This window comes from Centruroides vittatus, unplaced genomic scaffold (assembly GCF_030686945.1).
Source record: "Centruroides vittatus isolate TY-2023 unplaced genomic scaffold, ASM3068694v2 contig_424, whole genome shotgun sequence".
Classification (NCBI taxonomy): domain Eukaryota; kingdom Metazoa; phylum Arthropoda; class Arachnida; order Scorpiones; family Buthidae; genus Centruroides; species Centruroides vittatus.
In genome coordinates, this window is record NW_027122230.1 from 275,206 (window position 1) to 295,858 (window position 20,653).

At 33.5% G+C, this 20,653-nt stretch overlaps 2 protein-coding genes and 1 long non-coding RNA gene across 3 annotated transcripts; 1 reads left to right on the top strand and 2 right to left on the bottom strand.

Moving 5' to 3' along the window:
* Positions 1–866: 866 nt before the first annotated feature.
* Positions 867–3,250, bottom strand: LOC136976779 (uncharacterized). The gene is made up of 6 exons (XM_067272144.1): positions 3,208–3,250; positions 3,008–3,133; positions 1,856–1,911; positions 1,687–1,785; positions 991–1,068; positions 867–900 (listed from the first exon to the last, which is right to left on the bottom strand). The coding sequence occupies exons 2-6, from the start codon at positions 3,102–3,104 to the stop codon at positions 877–879; spliced, it is 354 nt and encodes a 117-aa protein (XP_067128245.1). The 5' UTR covers positions 3,105–3,133; positions 3,208–3,250; the 3' UTR covers positions 867–876.
* A 12,339-nt stretch (positions 3,251–15,589) lies between these two features.
* LOC136976752 (uncharacterized) lies at positions 15,590–16,555 on the top strand. The gene has a single exon (XM_067272109.1). It carries the CDS (start codon positions 15,590–15,592, stop codon positions 16,553–16,555), a length of 966 nt encoding a protein of 321 aa, XP_067128210.1.
* A 606-nt stretch (positions 16,556–17,161) lies between these two features.
* On the bottom strand, positions 17,162–19,675 carry LOC136976780 (uncharacterized). Its single transcript, XR_010880983.1, has 3 exons — positions 19,580–19,675; positions 19,424–19,507; positions 17,162–17,300 (listed from the first exon to the last, which is right to left on the bottom strand). It is a non-coding gene; the product is annotated as an uncharacterized lncRNA (long non-coding RNA).
* Positions 19,676–20,653: the final 978 nt, after the last annotated feature.

The following is a 20,653-nucleotide window of genomic DNA, read 5'->3' on the forward strand; positions in this document are numbered from 1 at the left end:
GTAGCTAAAAGCACACGGCAGAACCAGTAGAGGTGACAGAGATGAGCAAAGGATTTTAAAAGAACAAACAGATATGCAACAGACACCTGTTTGGTCCCTTCGGCCAAGCCATTATTGCTTGTCCCAGGTGTGCCAACGTCGGACAAGTGACATGATGCTAGGTTGCGGGCGGGCAGGCAAGCAAGAATGCGAATTCCGTTGGGTGGCCGAACCACAGGTCCCGCAATTCGCGTGACGTCCTGGTGCGCCGTCGGAGTAACGGAAACGTAGTGCCGGGACCGTCTGCCGATCGAACTGCCTTTTCGGGCGTCGCGTGCCCTCCGCTCACTCTCCGGCGCGTTGGCAGATGTTGCCGCGTCGCCTGACGGTACTCGCGTCAACAAAGCAAGAGGTAGATTTGCCTTGTCTGTCACTTGTATCGGTCCTGCAATTTGCCCGTGGCTACGCGCATTCTTTCGTGGTATTGCAGTTTAACAAAATGTCTACGAAAAGTGTTTTATAGATTTAATCAATTTTTAAACATGTTATTTGGTTGGAAGAGTACACGAAACTAAGAAATCATTTCTTACATTTAATTTATTTACTTTAGAATGTTTTCATTACATTAGAATTTTAAATCATTTAATAATCAATCAATATCAAAGTTTATTGATACAATGGATATAATTCGAAGAAAATACGAGGAATTCTTCTGCTCTCTGTATAAATAAGCAAAAATATGTAAAACGTATAAATATAGTAATTCATAACCTACTTAAAATTTCGTTAAAATATTCTATATTTACTAAAGTAAATTAATATCGCAATACAAAAAATATTTGAAATATATTGAATAATCCAACCGTATTAAACAAGTACGTCTTTTGCGATGTGTGTTTAATAGGGTATTTCCAAACATTTCTGTAAAATATAAATAGAATTTCTACATTAAAAAATATATTTATTTAACTCTTTGTTTTAAAACAGTATCTACACAATAAAAACACTCACCCCAAAATTATTATTATATGTATCCATCTGTCTATAATTTAATTTCATATCTAAACACTGGTCAAAGTCTTTAATTTGCTGAACAAATTATAAATAGAAAAATAAATTTATATTTAATTAAAAATATTCCTAAGCTCTGTATTTTAAAAAATTATATTATTGGTTATATAAAATGTCGGTTAATGTTACTTCAGGTAGCCAAGTTGGCGACTCGTCTCTGAAACAATGGGGACGCACGTACTAACATAACCTAACCTATTCTAAAAAATTACCATAATTATTGCCAACCAAAATATTAGAATAGGGGTAATTTATTAAAATAAGTTAGGTTAGGTTAGTACGTGCGTCCCCACTGTTTCAGAAACGAGCCGCCATCTTGGCTACCTGAGGTAACATTAACCGACATTTTATATAACCAATAATATAATTTTTTGTGTCAATTATAAAATATTAAATCGAATTTTTAACTTTTGTTTACAGAAATATGATTTCGATCTTTTGGTATTATATTTAGTATAATTTTCTCTATAATATTCGTAATATAAATTTCTTGTTTCCGTAATAAAAATTATAAAAAAGAAGTAATATAACGCGAAAATACATTAAATTACAGCTATTCTATTTACGTTTTAATTTATTTAAATATTCAATATGAATTTTATAAATATAAATCGGAATAATGTTAAATTTTCGTACCTGTTCTGTGGCTTGATTACAAAAAAAAATTTGTCTTTTCTTCGGATCGCGTATATTAACCGCGATGGCTTGTACACAATTATAAAACACAGTTTTAACCTATATTTAACAAATAAAATTTTTAATGACATGTCTTTCGAACTTCAATCAAATGAATTAATAAAGATACTTCATTAGGAAATGTCTTCTGCAAACAGGAGGAGAGCTTATCAATATTCATATACTCTATAAAAAATATAATAAATGAATTTGTAATTAATTTCATTTTACTTCAAATTCTTCTCAGTTATAAAACATATTACAATTATAACATAACTTATTAATATCAAATTTCTATTAACTTTTCTCCAAAGGAAAATTCTAATTTTGAATGAAAACATATTAATTAAATAAAATCAAATAGGATAATATTTTTATCAAAACTAAGTTGCCAGATATATTAAAATATTTACAGGAATAATTTTTTAATGAAACTTCAATAATACATTTTATTACACTTATGATTATTTTTTCCTCGTAAAACAAATTATGTTATATAGTACGAAATTTTATTATTTTAAGTTTAAAATCTCACAATTTACAGAACTTTATCTTATTTGTATTTTTTAATAAACAATACAGTATTTATAACTCATATTGTATTTGAATCTTTCCGATTTGTGGACATTAAGAGTCTTTTTCTCCTATCCCAGTATGGAATTGCTCGGCCACGTCCACAATCGGAAGGAATGAATGATGAGGGGAGAGGCCCGACATGTTAGGAACAGGCCATCCCTGGAAAATTCTTGGAAATTTTGATCGCCAGAATTCGGTCTCTAATCTGATAACTTTATGTTTTAAGTGAAGTGTATAAAGATCTGAACAATATTTATTATTTAATTTGTATTTTGGAAAACTCATCGAGTAATACGTATATATAAAATTCGCATATGTGGTCGAATCACTTTCAACTAATGCAGATCCATCTGTGTTGTTCTGTTCTGTAACTAACCGGTGTGTTTAGAAATTCAATTTGTTTTTTTTTTAGTATCTCTGCTGTTATATATAAAAGGGGAAAGTAACAGTGAAAGTAAGGCGATCGGTCAAAAAATGACTCTCAGAGATTTTTACTTTTTTGGATTTTGAGGATCTTGAAACGTCCAGAAATGCAAAAACATTAGGGGATTTTTTTGTATGTATGGATGTTTGTGTGTTTGTGTGTGTGTGGCACGATTTTCGTATTGCGATTTAAAGCTTATTAATTCCTGTGCTTTTTGTGCAAATTCTCTAAAATTTTGCAAGGAAGTTTCATTATTAACTTAATATACAAAAATATACTCACCGCAATAATGTTTAAAAAGTATGTCGTTGGGATAGTGAACTCCCAACACCATCATAAACATTACACAGGTAAAAATAATCGAAAACATTTTTTTCATTTCGATAATCCAGTTTTTTTTTATATTTACTGTAAAATTAAAAACAAACCTGAGATTAATATTTACAACTAATTAAGTTTAAATAATTAAAGAGAAACTTCACCTATATAGTCACTTTCTGGGTATAGAATTGCCTATCACTTAAATTAGAATGTCACGTAACTGAAGTTACGAAAAAATTGACAGAAAACTGTAATTAGGATACTGCCGTAAATCCTGCTGAAACTTTTATACGGATTATAAAAGTAAACAAAGAATAACAATAATAATAATAATAATGATTTCACCTAATACTGTATAGTTTTTGCAAATATGCAGTAGTAGGTATCAACAGAGGTACAGTACCTACTGTAAGGTATCTCTATTCTGGAGATTAAGGAAACAGTCGAGAGGCAACAGTCAGAATTTATAGGTATACCATTTTTTCAAATCGCAGACGAATTATCTATAACATATTTAGAAGTAAGTTTTGTTTTTACGATTACTACAATCTTGTAATTAATAGAAAAAGTACAAAACAAAATATGTACTTCAATCTCGAAACAACGACCTTAAAATGCAAAACAATAACTTCATTTTATAAGACTGACTACAATAATTACGAAATTACATTAAGTGAAGTCATTCAAACTTGAAAACAATAACAATTATTCTTTTTGGTTCAACGATTCTGTTATGTTTAGAATTAATGGTATATTGAATTACGCCGATAAAACTTACCTTTCTATAATTGCAAACGATTATGGATGAACAGTTGAAATGCTTGTATTTATATATCATCGAAATCGTGCGTAATATATTTCGTAAATAAAAATTTTATTGAAAAATGATTATATAAATACGAAATGAAATACTTTGAGTGGAGTGATCATTTCAAATTTTACGAAAATTTCTCTCTCGCTCGTTTCTCGCATTCCTTGAAATTATGTCTAACGCGTAAAACTGTTTTATTTGTTTTTTTTTTAATTACACGAAATTGGCAGACGATAACTACGTCAAATTTATAAATAATGATAGTAAAATAATATAATGATGGAAAATAAAATAAATAAAATTATTACGTTTATATTAAAATTAAATTTAAATCTATAAAATAAACGTTTTCATGTATTCATATTTTGTATTATTTTCTATGCTTTCAATTGTTTGAAACGATATTTGATAATATGTATTTACGTATGACAAAATTATGCTTAGTAAATGCTGTTGTTTATTACTTTAATAAAAGTAGGGTTTCTCATTTCCCGGTCTTTTGCTTGTCCCGAAATCCCGGGATAGATTTAATTATTTTTAACATATACAAAATATATTGAAAACAAATGATATAATTAGTTTTTATTTTGTAAAGTAATTTAGTGCATTCTGCAACCTCCAAAATTGTATTAATAATGCTGCGTAAAATATATATTAAAAATTACTTTTGAATTGCGTAGAAATTTTCACAAGTAGAAAAAATTCATTAAAGTTTGCTGGAGACTGCATACAACCACAAAAATGCCTTTGAATTAAATTGAATTGAAAATTTAAAGAATAAAATGAACTTAGATCAAACTACTAACTTGGAAGGTAATTTTCAATATTTAAATAAAACATAATACAAAATATTATTGTAAATTTTTTAAATAAGATTTTAAACGAGCAAAGATGGTCAATACCCCGATCACTCAATCTGCAGCTGCGGTTGCTTTAATAGCTGAATCGAGCTACTGAGAATGTCCTTTCCCATTCAATTTATGTGAGTGGAATCTTGTTTAATGCATTTAAGAGAAGACAGATATTATCTGTTTTTTCACTTGTAGCCTGGAAAATTTCTAGTTCGTTTTCGAAATTGTAGTACTCCTTTTGCTTTTTAGTATTCTTCATTTGTCTTCCTCGGTTGCCGCTACTTTAATAGCGGCATCGACCTTATATCGTGATAATTCGGCAGTTTGTTTGGCTTTACTAATCAGGTTTATGAAGAAAAACGTCATACTTGCAGACTTTGTACTCGTTTGATCCTTGCCCAATTTACACAACCTGGCGTTACGCAGTTATTGAAGCTAATAGGCATGGTTAAAAATTAAGACGGCGTCAGCACAATTATTCCAGATATTACAGGTTCTGACAAGTAAAGAATTTTCAGAGTCATGCCACGAGAAAGCTACATATTGATTATTGATAATCTGTGACATGCCATAACGAGGAAAAATTTATAAAAAAAAGTAATAAATACGTTCAAAGTTAATAAATACAATGTATTCTGACAGTTTATAAGTTAATTATACTTTTTATTTGCAAAATTTCCTCAACCTTCACAAAGTAAGGAAAAAGTGAACTTTTAAGAAATTTCCGGGATTTCTCGGAATGAGAAGAATTTTCCAGGTTAAAAAAACAACTGAGATCCCAGGATCCCGTTCGAGAAACCCTAAATAAAAGTTAAAGAAACAGACGTCCGTTTAAAATTTATGTTCTATTTAACATTGAAAACTTGTTTTATCAGTTTTATTTAATTACAAATAGTTGAAGCCATTTTTAGCTTACATACAGATACATACTTCAACACCACTCTCATCAATATGTACTAGAGATCGACAGAAAAAGGTAATTAGTATTAGATTCCGGGAAGGAGATGAATGACCACGGATGTACGGTATAGAATTACTGCATAGGTTCTATTTACAATTGACGGCTTTTACTAACAAAATATTTCATGTATTGAATAATTGGTAGATACAGAAAACTGTGGTAGTTAAATAAATAAATAATACTTTTATTATGTTTATACAGATTACGAGTTAAAATTCAAAGACATTATATTGAATTTCTTCTCAAAATCATTTATTGGCACGAGCTTAACACTAATTTAAATGACATTTTTATGAAAATATGCAAGGATACGAGTTTTTAAATCATATTAGAAGGAGTAAAATTAATAAAAATAATTAGTTTCAATTCTTTTTTACGCGTAATTTATTTTAATTTTATATAGCGAGTATTTAATTGTTTTTTCCTAATGCTGTGCTAATAGCTTATGTAGCCATCATGTTGAATTTTTCTCATCACTCCTTGTAACGTGTTGCCATTTATCAGTCCATTCGTGTTATATTTCCCCGCGACAAAGATATCTTTGAGGCTCGTATTTAAAAGTAGAATTTGTTTCATTTTCTGTTCATTTAGATTAGAAGTTGCCAACCGTTGATAGTTCATGCGACAACTTTTTTACTTTTTAGTTAACAAGCGCTATAAAAACTTACACCCCTTTTCAGCGTTTTGAAAATATGGTAATATAAAAGTATATAAGTATTTATATAAGTATTTAACAGTTAGGCGATGCATAAAATGATTTATTATATATATATGATAATATCGACAGTTTTAGCAGTTTGGGGTCATCCATAAATTACGTAAGGTATTTTGGGGTGGTTAGGGATCAAGGATTTCTTACGATTTCTTACTTAGGGGTAGGGGGTAATAGATCTCGTCTTACGTAATATTCTTATTGTTATTTTTTGATCTCGTTGAGTGGTGGAGTTTTGAACTTGGCTTCAATTTAGCGGTTTCTATTAAGAACACTCGTTGCACTAACGCCATCTCGTGTGACGTGATAGAATTGTGAGGTTAGCCGGTTGGAAGAAAGTGTCACGACAACCAAGCGGACAGCACTGCCGTGTGGGAGTGGAAAAATTCATGGAGACAGGTTTTCCATCTTAAACCGTTTATTAAATATAAAAAAATGGCGCTTGCAACTAGTATTAAAATTCGACGCAAAGCCTATCCGAAGGATGAACCAGTCCGTGCGAAAAGTTCAATTGATTGATCCGACGATCGATTTCTTTTCCGGCGAAGGTGATGTGGAGAGCGTCGGCCCCGGGGCGCACAGCACAACTTGAAGGGATGATTTCTCGACGACGGGAAGTACCTGGGAAAAACTTGCCGGGAGCGGATGTCTAAGACAAGTCCCGAAACGTCGTCAAAGTTTCCGACGCTGAACGGCAGCAAAACTCCAGGAGCGGAGCACTCTGAACTAAGAACTAATGACTGCGAGAACGTCACATCCATTTTTTCTTAGGGTTTTTATAACTTTCCTTTTAGTCCCAGATCGAACACTCCGATAGGTCGATGCCGACTTGCCTCCGCTCTCCAATTGGTCCCCCCCTTCGTTACGAATTGTAACGAGATCGGAACCCCGGTCGTTGGATGAGTCAATATCGACGGACAATGCGATTCCTATCGACGATGTTCGATCTAAGTACTCAAATTCATCTATTGTTTTAACCCAAGAAGTCTGACTTTCTCGGAAATCTCTACAGACATGTCCTTTTATGAACATAAAATATTCATTTTTCGTTTTCTTTTTTTCTTACTTGTTGATGGGTTTTTTTCAACATAAATTTATTATAATAATAATTATTATTATTTGCTTCTATTCCCAAAACAATGAAAAAACATTTCTTTTCCTTTTTTGCACAAATTCTAGACCCATTTCCGAAGCTTCACAGAATAATAACGCTAGCAGACTCACGCCTACACATTTTTAATCGTGAGAGAATGACTGTGTGGTGATTTTTCTCTCTCTCTTTTTTTTAATTACACTAAGTGGACCACTTCCATGGGTGTATAACACTAAGAATACATGAACCAAAATACACTATACAAAGTAAACATAAAATTAGTATTCGACTTTTAGTCAAAACTAAAATGTAAAACTAGAAATTAGATATTATAAATAGTCTTTCTTTCATATTTTTTGAACATAATTGTAAAAACCATCAAACAGTGGCTTCTGAACAAGCTTATCGAGTGGACATGCCACTTGAAACCAAGCGTAAAAATTTTAAATTCGTAAATTGCTCAATGACAGATCATATGGTCGACTGTGTCTAGATTTTCTGTAAAGCAAAAGCAACAAGCAGTTTCTGCCCGGTTATAACTCGGCTCCTAAAATTATCGTGCTCAGCAAGTAGATGAGGAGTAGAAAACGTTAAATCTTCAAGTCAGTGGTTTCCAACCTTTTTGTACCTGCGCCCCCATTAAAAAAAATTGTTGCGCCCCCTTAATTTTTCTAACAATCTAATTTCATAAATACTCAACTGATATTATAATTTATTTAATGGGCTACAAAATAATATACAATATTATGTAAAAATATACATAAAAAATAATTATTTATTATAAGAAATAATAATTTTAAATGTACTAAAAATAATGTACTATTATAACAGTTATGAAATTTACCTCAATATTAATTTAGAAGTTACCAAAGCGAAGTGTTTCATTCTATATATCAACGTGGTTATCGTAAGCACTACTAACGAACTAATTCTGTTCATAGACAACAGAAAAAAAAACAGATGCTTCTGTTTACTGAAGTTTGGTGCGAGTAAGCACGAGAATACCCGGGATGTTCCGAGTGCTTGTCTTTTGTTTCCTCGCCCCGCCGGCGCTCGGCTCCAAACGCGAAAGCGAGATGTTTTCGTTCCAGCAAGAGTATGGATGGATGTTTTAGCATTTGTACCCGAAAAATTCGCGGCGAGGATTGTAGATTACGTATACCTATTTTGCTGATTCATTTTTTTTTTGACACCTATTCGACTTTTTTGGTTTGTATTCGAAAATGATATTTTGGAAATAGCTGCATGCCCCCCTTGCAACAGTCTCGCGGCCCCCTAGGGGGGCGCGCCCCACAGGTTGGAAACCACTGCTCTAAGTGGTGATGAGAACCTGCATTCAACACTAGGAAAACAAAGTCTTGTTATTCTACCAGTTTTACTGCTCAACCATTGTTGATTCCACTTTTGCATAGAGTTGTCATGAATATAATTTTTAAAGCTGCTTCTGAGACAGGGATGTGACTGTAGTCCAGTCCATGTGTCCTTTGCAGCTGATTTAGCCTCAAAGTTGGCTTTTTCATTTCCTAGTATGCCAGTATGGCCAGGAACAAATATAAAAGTTATCTTATTTACAAGATATTTAATATAGTGCTGGATATATGCGATTTAATTGCTTGCAATTGGGATTTAATAGAGCTTTTAGGACAGACTGAGAATCACTGTAAATGTTGATAGACAGAGTTTGGTAGAGAAGTGGCCCACTGAACAGCTTGTTAGACAGCATCTTCTTCAGCTTGATAGATGGCGGTATTTGGGAGTTATCTGTACCTTCTAACATATTTTGTCAAATTATGTCAGTTTGGAGGAAGATACAAATACTTGAGCCGACATGAACGGGACATTTTGGACCTATCTGTGTAGATATTAATATCTGTGTGGTTATCTATGGAGGAAGCAGAGGAGATCAAATTTCCTGAGGATAACATTGTTTACAGGGTGATGATCAGAGATAGGGTAATTGCAATGTGATAGCATATGAACAGCCGTAGATAGGAGTAGAGACCGTTGTTGAGCCTTGATGTTTGTGGTTCTGAAGTAGTACTTTAGAACCTTTTTTACAATACATAGTGGCAAAGAAAAGAGCTCTGCTAGAATCAGAGAAGCATTAGGAGAAACAGTTCTGCAGCGCTTTGAAATTCTGATGGCAATCTATCTTTGAAGAGAGAGTAATTTACTTGCTACTGAATTTTTACTAGTTACATGACCCCAGCTAGAGGAATAATTTTTTAATGAAACTTCAATAATACATTTTATTACACTTATGATTATTTTTTCCTCGTAAAACAAATTATGTTATATAGTACGAAATTTTATTGTTCTAAGTCTAAAATCTCACAATTTACAGAACTTTATCTTATTTGTATTTATAACTCATATTGTATTTGAATCTTTTCGATTTGTGGACATTAAGAGTCTTTTTCTCCTATCCCAGTATGGAATTGCTCGGCCACGTCCACAATCGGAAGGAATGAGTGATGAAAAAAGAGGCCCGACATGTTAGAAACAGGCCATCCATGGAAATTTCTTGGAAATTTTGATCGCCAGAATTCGGTCTCTAATCTGATAACTTTATGTTTTAAGTGAAGTGTATAAAGATCTGAACAATATTTATTATTTAGTTTGTATTTTGGAAAACTCATCGAGTAATACGTATATATAAAATTTGCATATGTGGTCGAATCACTTTCAACTAATGCAGACCTATCTGTGTTGTTCTGTTCTGTAACTAACCGGTATGTTTAGAAATGCAATTTGTTTGCAAATTCAAAGTAGCATTGGTTGTATTGCCCTATTATATAGAGTTTTACAAGCTTTATGATTTAATCCTCAGGTGCACCTAGCACATTTTATTAGCATGTAGTTTATTTTCTTAGCTTTAGCCAAGATGTATTCAATACGGTAACAAAATGTGATTTCTCTCTATTCTCTCTTGTTTTGTTTTGTATGACGTTTCTGTTTACACGTGCGCAAGCTAGTCTATCTGTCAAAGTTTTTTGCGACCTTTTGTGAAAATTAAAATTAATATAAAAATGAATATCATGAGGTTGATTAATGATAATAATAATAATAAAAAGATTGTTAATAATTAAAAAATAAAGTTCTTAAAATAAATTGTTCATTCGAATTTATTAATTTTTTATATTTTTAAATTTGTTCACATAAAGTCTTTTATAAATAATAATACATATTAATTAAGTAATTAATCATTATATATTTTAAACCTAAGGTTTTTACGGTTTCATAAAAAAAAGTATTTTGTTAAAATCTTTTTTATAAAATCATGCCTAAATATTACAAAGATAGAAAAGGGAAGGGGGATCAAAGAAAATATTACGGTTTCTTACACAGGAGTGAGTGGGCCGAAATAGCCGAATAGCCGAAATCGCCCTTACGTAATTTATGGACGGCCTCTTTTAAATCAAAGTACTTCATATAAAGAGAAGATAAACATTAATTACTGTAATAAGACTTTTAAAATTGGTTTCGATAACCTTGTAAGGCATGGAGGGGTCTGCGCGAACTGCGAAAGTTGTGCTAAGGTGAGCTCCTGCCTTTGGGATTATTTTCGGCGGTTTTCTGGTGCCAAGTTGGATTATTATACATCAATTTGGTCAGCAAGACATCCCGGATAATTTGGTATGATTGTTGCCAAATACTTCTAATTTAGGGGGTAGTAACGGGGGTTTCAAGTTTCAATCATTTGGCGGTGCCCAGCAGAATCATCCCCGAGGAGTGTAATTTTGGGGGGACGAAGGGTTACTGTCTCTGTAAGCCTTGTAGTAAAATTTGTGTGGGTAGGACTAGTCCTTAAGGAGTTACAGGTGTTATAGTTTTTCTATTAGTAGCTATGGGGAATATTTGTTTTTTTTTACCGTTATTTCCGTTATAACGGTTCTCCTAACGGTCGCGACATTATCATTGTTGTAACTGACTGTTTAGCTTCTTTGTATTTATTTTGAATTTCTTAGTCTTAATAGTAACTTATTTTAATTTAGATTTAGTTTTAAGTGCAATAGTAAGTTATTGTATTTAGTGTAGCTTAGTCTATTGTTTTAAGGTATTTCTGGGGTCTAGTATAGGTCTGTCTAGTGTTGGCTCTTATAATTATTTTAGGTTCCTTTTAATACTTTAGGTTTTACGCATTGCACTTGTTTTACCATGCCTTCGGAGAGCAGTATTGAAGATGATCTAATTATATTATCAGACCTACCAGATGACAATATTTATTCTGAATTTAGACAAAGGGCCTATGAGGCATTGGGAGATTTAAAGAGCTATCTCCGGGTAAATGCCAACTCACATATGGGCGCAAGGGAACACTTTGAATACATAGTGGGGCAAGGACAAAAGATTATTGACATATTCGACAGTGGCCTGGCTAGGCAGCAGCTTTCCGAACTGCAGCACCAGATATCTAAGTTGGCAACTCAGGAGACCATTTGTGAGTTGGTTGAGGCCTCACACAAGCTAAAAGTTGAAATTACTGAAATTAAGGATTCGCTCAAAACAATCCCTGTAGATAATTGTTGTTACGACGAATGTGCAAGTCAAAGAATGGCCTCCTTGGAGGCCTACTTGCCTAATACGGTCACACAGGACGACGTTGATAAAACACTGAATGCTACTAAAAGACTCGAAGAGGAGATGGGTGACATCAAACAGACATGTAAGGAAATTAGTAATATTGTTTGTGGGACAGAACAGAAGACACTGTATAGTGATATTGTCAAAGGGGGGTAAACATTCCTAAACCAAAATCAAATAATCTGCGTAGCACACTACTAGTTTATCCAAAGGACAGTAACACTGGGTCGGAGGACATAAAAAGTATAATAAAAGAAAAAATCGATCCTATACAGTTAAGGGTGGGAATCAGTGGCTTCAGGAGAATTGATAGAGGTGGGATAGCCATTGATGTTAGTAAAGGGAGTGAATTACAGGTTCTTGTAAACGCGCTTAAGGAAAAGGCCCCCACCCTCAAAACAATCATACCAAACAAAAGGAGTCCGAAAGTGGTGATTAGACAGGTGCCGAAACACTTGGACAAAGCTGAAATAGCAAACTGTGTCTTTGATCAGAATGAAATGATTCAGTCAAATATCAATAGAGAACGATTTATCGAGGAGCTTGGGCTGCGCTTCGCGTTTGGTGGTGGTAAGAATGGCACAGTCAACTGGGTAGCTGATGTCTCACCTGAAATACTAAAAATATTTACCACACTAAAGAAGATTAATATAGAATGGGCAAGATGCCCAATAGAAGAACACTATTCAATCATACAGTGTTATAGATGCTGCCGGTTCGGCCATACCAGCAAAACATGCAAGGAGTTAGAGGAAACCTGCAGCCATTGCGCGGGCATACACAGATATAGAGATTGCTCTGAAAGAAACCATAGCCCGAAATGTCATAACTGCATTATACAAAAGGAGAGAAACAACGCACATAACGCATTAGATAGGTGTTGTCCATCATATCGACGCATCAGGAACCTAATAATGTCTAGAACTGACTATGGGGAGTAGTTACAATGGATTTAAATTTCTGCAGCTTAATTTACAAAGGTCTATAAGTGCTATTTCTACACTCAGCGTCGATATTACCAACTACGATATTGTTCTTCTACAGGAACCTTATTGTATTAATAACAAGGTTGCCTGCATTCCACACAGACATCTTGTCCTTCAGGACTCTGTGAATTCCCCGTGGGCTGCTATCGTTATTCCAAATAACAGTGTCGCCGTGTTTCATCATCGGCAGTTCACCACTGAAAACATAGTATGTATAGAAACACAATTGGATGATCACAGCCTGATCGTCGTTAGCGTGTACGCACCAAAAAAGAAAGATATCAACAATGAATTGAAAATTTTACAGAATATTAAGGAATACTTTAAAGAGCTACCTAGTTATCGCTGGGGACTTTAATGCCCACTCACCCACACAGGGGAGGCGAGAACTTGGATCAAAGGGGTGAGGCTGTGGAGGATTTCTTGGCCGGTAACAACCTCATTAGTGTCAATGATCCGGAATCTATACCTACTTTTGAGGGACCAAATGGGAAGTCATGGATCGATATCACCTGTTCTTCGCCCGATATTCTGAACAGAATCCATGATTGGCAAGTCATAGCAGATACTCTCTCTGATCATAATTCCATTACATTCCAAATCTACAGTACAACTGGGAACATACCTTTTAATAGCAACAAGGTTTACAATACTAAGAATGCAGACTGGGACCATTTCTTTAGATATTTGGATGACGGTATTGACCTTTTGCCCGAGATAATGGACAGAGACTCGGCAGTGAAATATATTGACACTCAAATTAATTTAATCGCTGAAGCCTGTGATGAGTGCTTCACGCTTAGGAGACCTTCTAAAAATAGTGTCCCCTGGTGGAACGAAGAACTGGCTGAAATGAGGAAAATAAACAGACAACATAGAAAAAATTACCAAAACTGTAGGAGTGAGGAAAGAGACAGCTTAAAATCACGCTACTTGGAATACCAAGCCATCTACAAACAGGCTATCAAGAAAGCTAAAATCCTATCATGGAGAGAATTTTGCTCGTCGGCGTCTACAGATCCATGGGGATTCATTTACAAGAGTTGTGCTTTCAAACTGAAGACTGCTACTTGTCTCACAGGACTTTGCGGAATAGATGGCAAAGAGGCAAACATGGAAGATACCATTGATCTTTTACTACATACCCTGTGCCCTGAGGACATTGTTTCAGAGGACAGCACAACACAGCAAATCATAAGGAATCAAACTGCAGCCTTTCTTCAGGGCCCTTGTCCACCACCCTTTACGGCACTGGAAGTTAACGAGGCAATTAAAAGACTAGCATCACGTAAGGCCCCAGGCCTCGATGGAATTCCGGCAGATATTGTAAAGCAAATATGGGAACACCGACCAAAAATTTTTCTGGTTATCTATAATTATTGCCTTCAGTACAATATCTTTCCAACGGCCTGGAAGAGGGCAAGACTTGTACTCATTCCTAAAGTCAGAGACACGCCTGTTGCTTCACCACATGATTACAGGAACATTTCTCTGTTGCCCATTATGGGAAAAGTATTGGAGAGGTTGATTTTGAACAGGATGGTTTGATTTATTGATAAAAATAAATATCTTCATAAGCAACAATACGGATTCCGCAATGGTTATGATACTACAGACGCTATTCTATCAGTAACTACTAAAGTTAAAGAACTGCTAACTACCCACCCCTATGTGTTAGGACTAAGTTTGGATATTGCGGGAGCTTTTAACTCTGCCTGGTAGCCTATGGTACTCCTCAGACTTCAACAAAGTAAGTGCCCAGCTTATATATATAATATATTACGGAGTTACCTTCAGGACCGCACATCTACTCTCTGCGTTGGCTCAAGGACATACACAAGACAAATTTCTCGAGGCTGCCCACAGGGCTCAGTATTAGGCCCATTTTTGTGGAACCTGCTATTCAACGGATTCTTAAATAAAAAATTTGGAAATGACTGGACAGTGGCGTACGTAGATGACGTAATGGTACTGGTGGCTGCTTTCTCTCGGGCAGAAATGGAAGTAAAGGCTAATTCCATACTGGCAAAAATAAAGGACTGGGGCGAAATGAACAAACTAGAATTTAACCCAAACAAGACAAAGGGAATTATTTTTACAAAGCCAAGAGCCCCACATTTATATCGAAGAGTACCTACTATACATATGGGGCATAGTAGTGTAAAAGTTGTAAAATCACTAAAGTACTTGGGCATTGTCATTAGCCACAAGCTTTGCTGGATCCCCCATATCAAATATATATGTAATAGGACAAACAAGATATTCAAGGCACTGTCAAAGGTAGCAAAGTCAAAGTGGGGATTGTGTCCTGAAATAATGAGTATTATTTATGACTCAGTGTTCTTGCCCATTATTGGCTATGCTGCACCTGCTTGGGCAGATGGTTTAGGGAAAGTCCATATTGACAGAAATTTAGAGTGCCCAGAGGAGGGCCCTGCTGTGTATTTGCAGAGCCTATTCGACGGCTCCAACTGCTGCCCTGCAAGTTATTGCTAGCAAACTCCCAGTGACATTACATTTGTAAATTGCGGTACAAAGATGGAGAATGAGGAAGGGCCAAAACATCCTTTTAAACGGTGTAATATTTGACAATATCGAGAGTACAAATAGTTGTACCCCTTCTGTCCCTCCCTATGATTGGCCATACATTGGAGGTCAACCCTGGCCAGATCAGTCCTACAGTGTCTTTACTGATGGATCGAAGAACAATGATGGGGTTGGATGTGCGTTTGTAGTGTATCATGGCAACCTGGAAGTGTATAATTTCTCTGATAGACTGGGCAATACTTGCTCTGCGTTTCAGGCGGAACTTTGGGCAATCCTGAAAGCAGTCAAATGGAGTAACGAGGAGCTAAGTAATACCAACATCAATCTGTTCACAGATTCCAGTTCATCACTTCAGGCTATCCACAACTTTAACTGGGGCCATCCCATAGTCAACGAAATTCTCCGGGAAATGACCAAAAACATCAATAGGTTTTCGGTGGTGTGGGTCAGAGGGCACGCTGGTGTCCTTGGAAATGAGAGAGCGGACGAGCTTGCCCGCGCCGCATCTGTCTCCAGCGGCACACCTACCTATACAGCGACTCCCCAAAACTACATAATTTCCAGCCTAAAGGAGAATGCGACTGAGTTATGGCAGGGTACATGGAACCTGCGGACCAACAGCATTACAAGGGATTTTTTCCCCACAGTCTCAGCTAGTAATCATCATTATATTGAACATAGAACAACACAGTTTTATACCGGGCATGGTAAATTTAATAGTTATCTCTTCAGGTTCAACAAAACAACTGAACAGAATTGTGAACTATGCAATATACCAGATGGTGCCAGGCACTATCTGCTGCAGTGCCCGATGTTGGACGACAAACGAAGCGCCATTCTCTCCCTGCTGCCGTCCAGTGGGAACTGGCCTCAGGACCTACATGTGTTGTTACAAGACAACAACCTTTTTCAGGCTTTCAGGGACCTTGTCACCTCTTACTTCCGAAGGACTACAGTTAATTAAGTAGGGTGCTGCGAAGACAGCTTCCACTGCCAAGTGACAGTGGTGTTGTGTCTTGAAGATATTCTTAATCTAGATTAATAATTGTATGCATTGAATTGTTGTCATTACCCCTGTGTGTTACTGTGCTGTGAGTAATCATCCCTGTTAAGGCATCACCATCAGCTTTGATTATGTTGTCAATGTTAATGTAGTTTCATTGTGCTGTATATTTGTACATCTATATTCTGGTTATATTCTGTGATATGACAGCACTGTAGGACATGTTGGTGCTGTGATTGTTGCTGTAAATGTTATTTGCTGTATAAACTATACAATATAATACTTTGCTCATCGGTAAGACATCAATGTATAAGTTGTTTATGCAGTGCACTCAACTGTGGCTTCCCCACTGATGTATATCTGTACATAATTACTTCTTTATCATCGTTGATAAGACATCAATGTAACTAGTGTAATACTTTCCGTTTTCCATCTCAGTGATGCCTAGCGGTAATGGGGCTTTTTAAATAAAAAGTTTTACAAAGTGAAAAGTGAAGTGAAAGTGTAAGGCTTGGAGTTAAATTAATTACAAAAAGCATCAAACAGTTTTTCAAATTAAATCCTTACTTTAATAACTAAAAGACCTCGTAACGATTACACATGTTTTAATTAACATTACTGGTACAATTACGATTTTCATTCTGCAATTAATTTATTTCGAATGAAAATATTTTCTCTGTCTACTTTCTTCTTTCAATAAACATAACTGAAAAAATATAGTTTTTATTTAATAAAATTATATCAATATCAACTAAATAACTTCAACAATATATATTCTTAAATACTGAAATATGTGAAAATTTGAGTAATTGTAGTTTAGAATATCTGTCATTATAAATGATGCTTGTTATTTTAAAACTTTATTGAACTTTTTCTTTCAATAAATATCTTAAAAGTCTAAGCACCCGATTTCAATAAAAAATTAATTATTGATAGCATCAAAATCTATTTTAATTAAAAATATAAATGTTATAAAGAATACGGTAATATCTTGGTAATTCAGCATAATAATTTAAAGCATATTTAACTCAAAAGTAAACTATAAACGCGACTATCTTTGATAATTCCTTTAGACTGTTTTACTTTTTTAAATTTTACACGATTCCAATACTTTTCCTCGGAATGTATATGTATTTCCTCGTTTATACATACATAACGAAAAAAAGTATTAAAATTGCGTGAAATTTGAACCTCCGAGTTTTTTGCAAATCTTCATGCTTTAAAACATGCTAAATAAAAAAATGGTAAAAAAAAGGCAAAAAGATTTCGTGAATATGTGTGTGTTGGTGTCTATTTCGTTTAATATCTCAGAATGGGGTAAAAATCAGGAAACGAAATTTAATATGGTAGCTTGCGTGTAAGGACGTCGATGCTATTAAATTTTGGTTCTGAAAAATCGAATGAATACAGAAATACAGTGGTCACATGTCGTATCTCCAATGGGTCGTGCCTATTGAACATTTTACTTGCTGTTAGCATTTGTAATTTTTTAAAATGAAATTAATCTGTAACCTCAAAATTAAATCTTTTGCTGTTTCATAATAATTAAAAATATAAAAAATTTTTGTAACAAACTCTCTTAAAAGATGGCGCCAAACATAATTTTATTTATTTATTATGGTTAATAATATAAAAGTTATTTTTAAATGAAATCCCATAACAGCCAGTAAAGTTACGCAAATCGTTGCTAGATTTTTTAAATTATATTCAATAGCAAAATTGTTAGAACATAAAAAGATTGTGTAATATTTTAAAAATAAAAGAACATTATATATTTTTTTACATATACATAAACAAACATCACGAAACCCGATAAATTTGTAATGCAAAACCACCACTACATTCCATCAGGCTACTTTTCCGCGATTATAATTCATTAATTACTTGTCGCTAGAGGGAGGAGTTAGGCGCCATCTCTTATTAAGTTCATATATCATAATTACATTAATATTCACTAAATAATTTGTTAGAATATTCTGGAAGAAAGGAATTGGCCCAGAGTGGGATTTATGAGTTTATGACTTTTTTCCAAAATATTCTAACAAATTATCTAGTGAATATTAATTTAACTATTTAATTTTAAAAACACATCTAGGAACGAGATGCGTAACTTTACCGACTGTTATGAGTTTTTATTTTAAAAAAGTAACTTTTATATTATATGCAAAATAATTAAAATCGCATGTGATGTTATCTGTTATCAGATTTTCTTATTAAAACGTTTTTATATTTTTAATTACTATAAAATGGCAAAAAAAAACTTAATTTTGAGTGTAAGAATCAGTTTTATAAAAAATAAAGAAAAAAGTAAAATGTGAATACACATAACGTCCTCTATATCCCCACACCTTCGACTTTTAGCGACCAAAATTTAATTGCATTAATGCCCATGATTTGGCCTTGTGACTTGCTTAAGACACAAAACCAAATTTCGTTTTTTTTTTTTTTTTTTTATCTTAACCACATTTTGAGATATTAAGCGAAATACACAATAACACCCACACATCTACAAAACTTTTTTGCCGTTTTTCTGACTTTTTTGAATTCAAGAGGTTAAAACGTGAAGATATGCAAAAGCCTAGGAGGGCTAAATTTCACTTCTTTTCCTTGTTATATATATATGACAGCCAAGAAAGTAAAAAATGGTAATGGCTAAATAACTTAACCAAACTTTGGACCCAAGCTAAGGTTAAAAACAATTCTAAGAACAACAACATGAATAAAGCAATGTAGAAAAATAAATCTGTTAAAATTTCGATATACTAATGTAAATAAACTTATCTGTAGACTAAATATTCGAAATTCTGACAGCAATCATAAACTCGTTACCTGAGAAACGGGTAGTAATTTAGGAAGATCCTTATTTGCAGTTTGTAAAGCAGGGACAAAACAGTTTAAAAATTTTAAATATTCCTAAAACAAAAAAGAACGATTAAAAGAACGATAAAACTGAATAATTATAACACAAAGAAAAAATAATGATACCTTTTCGCTGCTTGTTTTGCAAACAAAATGATCTAATTCGAATAAAGTTTGGTAAAATTTTACTTGTTGAGCACAGTTTTTGAAAAACTCGACGGACTTGAATAATATCAAACAAATTTAATAGTATGACAAACATTAATTTAATTTAAATAATCGTTTACAGAATTAAATATGAATATCAAATACAGACTTACAATTTCAACTTGGTTTTCTCGTACACAGTAGCGAAAACAGTTTTTACAGTGTAAAGCTAAATACGGGATATAATATATTTATTGTGTCTACAAATTCAATTACATAAACAAAAATTACTGAGAAGTTTGCAATTTTAAAGCAAATAATTAGATAAGAAATTATCACAAAATTTCATTACTCCTGTATCGATGAAATTCTCGGACTTACCACAATAACGACTATTCATTTCTTCAATAGACATAGAATTCAACTGAGCGTAACAGTTAACTAAATAAAATATACTCATGGATATAATAGAAGCAAGTAAGACTTTCATGGCTCTGGTTTATTTAGAATACTGATTTTATCTACTAGAAGCGACTATTATATAAGCTTAATTATCATGTCCCACATCTTTAACGTGTGTCACTACTTAAAAATGTATAAAATGTATTTGAATATACATTCCACCATAACACGATTGTCAAATAAATAAACATTCAAACAAATTGATTAATTATTACATACAGTAGGCCTACATAAACCAAAGTTTTGATGAGAATAAATATTATATTTACAAGACTAGAGAGCAAGTAATGTTAAAAATATAATAGAGGTAACTAATATATAACATATTATTCATTTTATTTATTTTTAAATAATATATTAAGGAAGTGTGACAAATTTCAGCTTATCGAGATAGAGGAAAAATTATTTACAAATTTTTTCATTTTTAAAAATAAATTAACTCAAATTTTTTTTCTGTTCGTCATGATTTAAAGCATATTTAAATTTTTAAAATTATTTTTAACTACTTTTAATAACATTATATTATCAATTACCTGAAATATAAAGAAGGCCTAAATAAGCCTACATAGGCCTATAACGTAGTTAAAATTA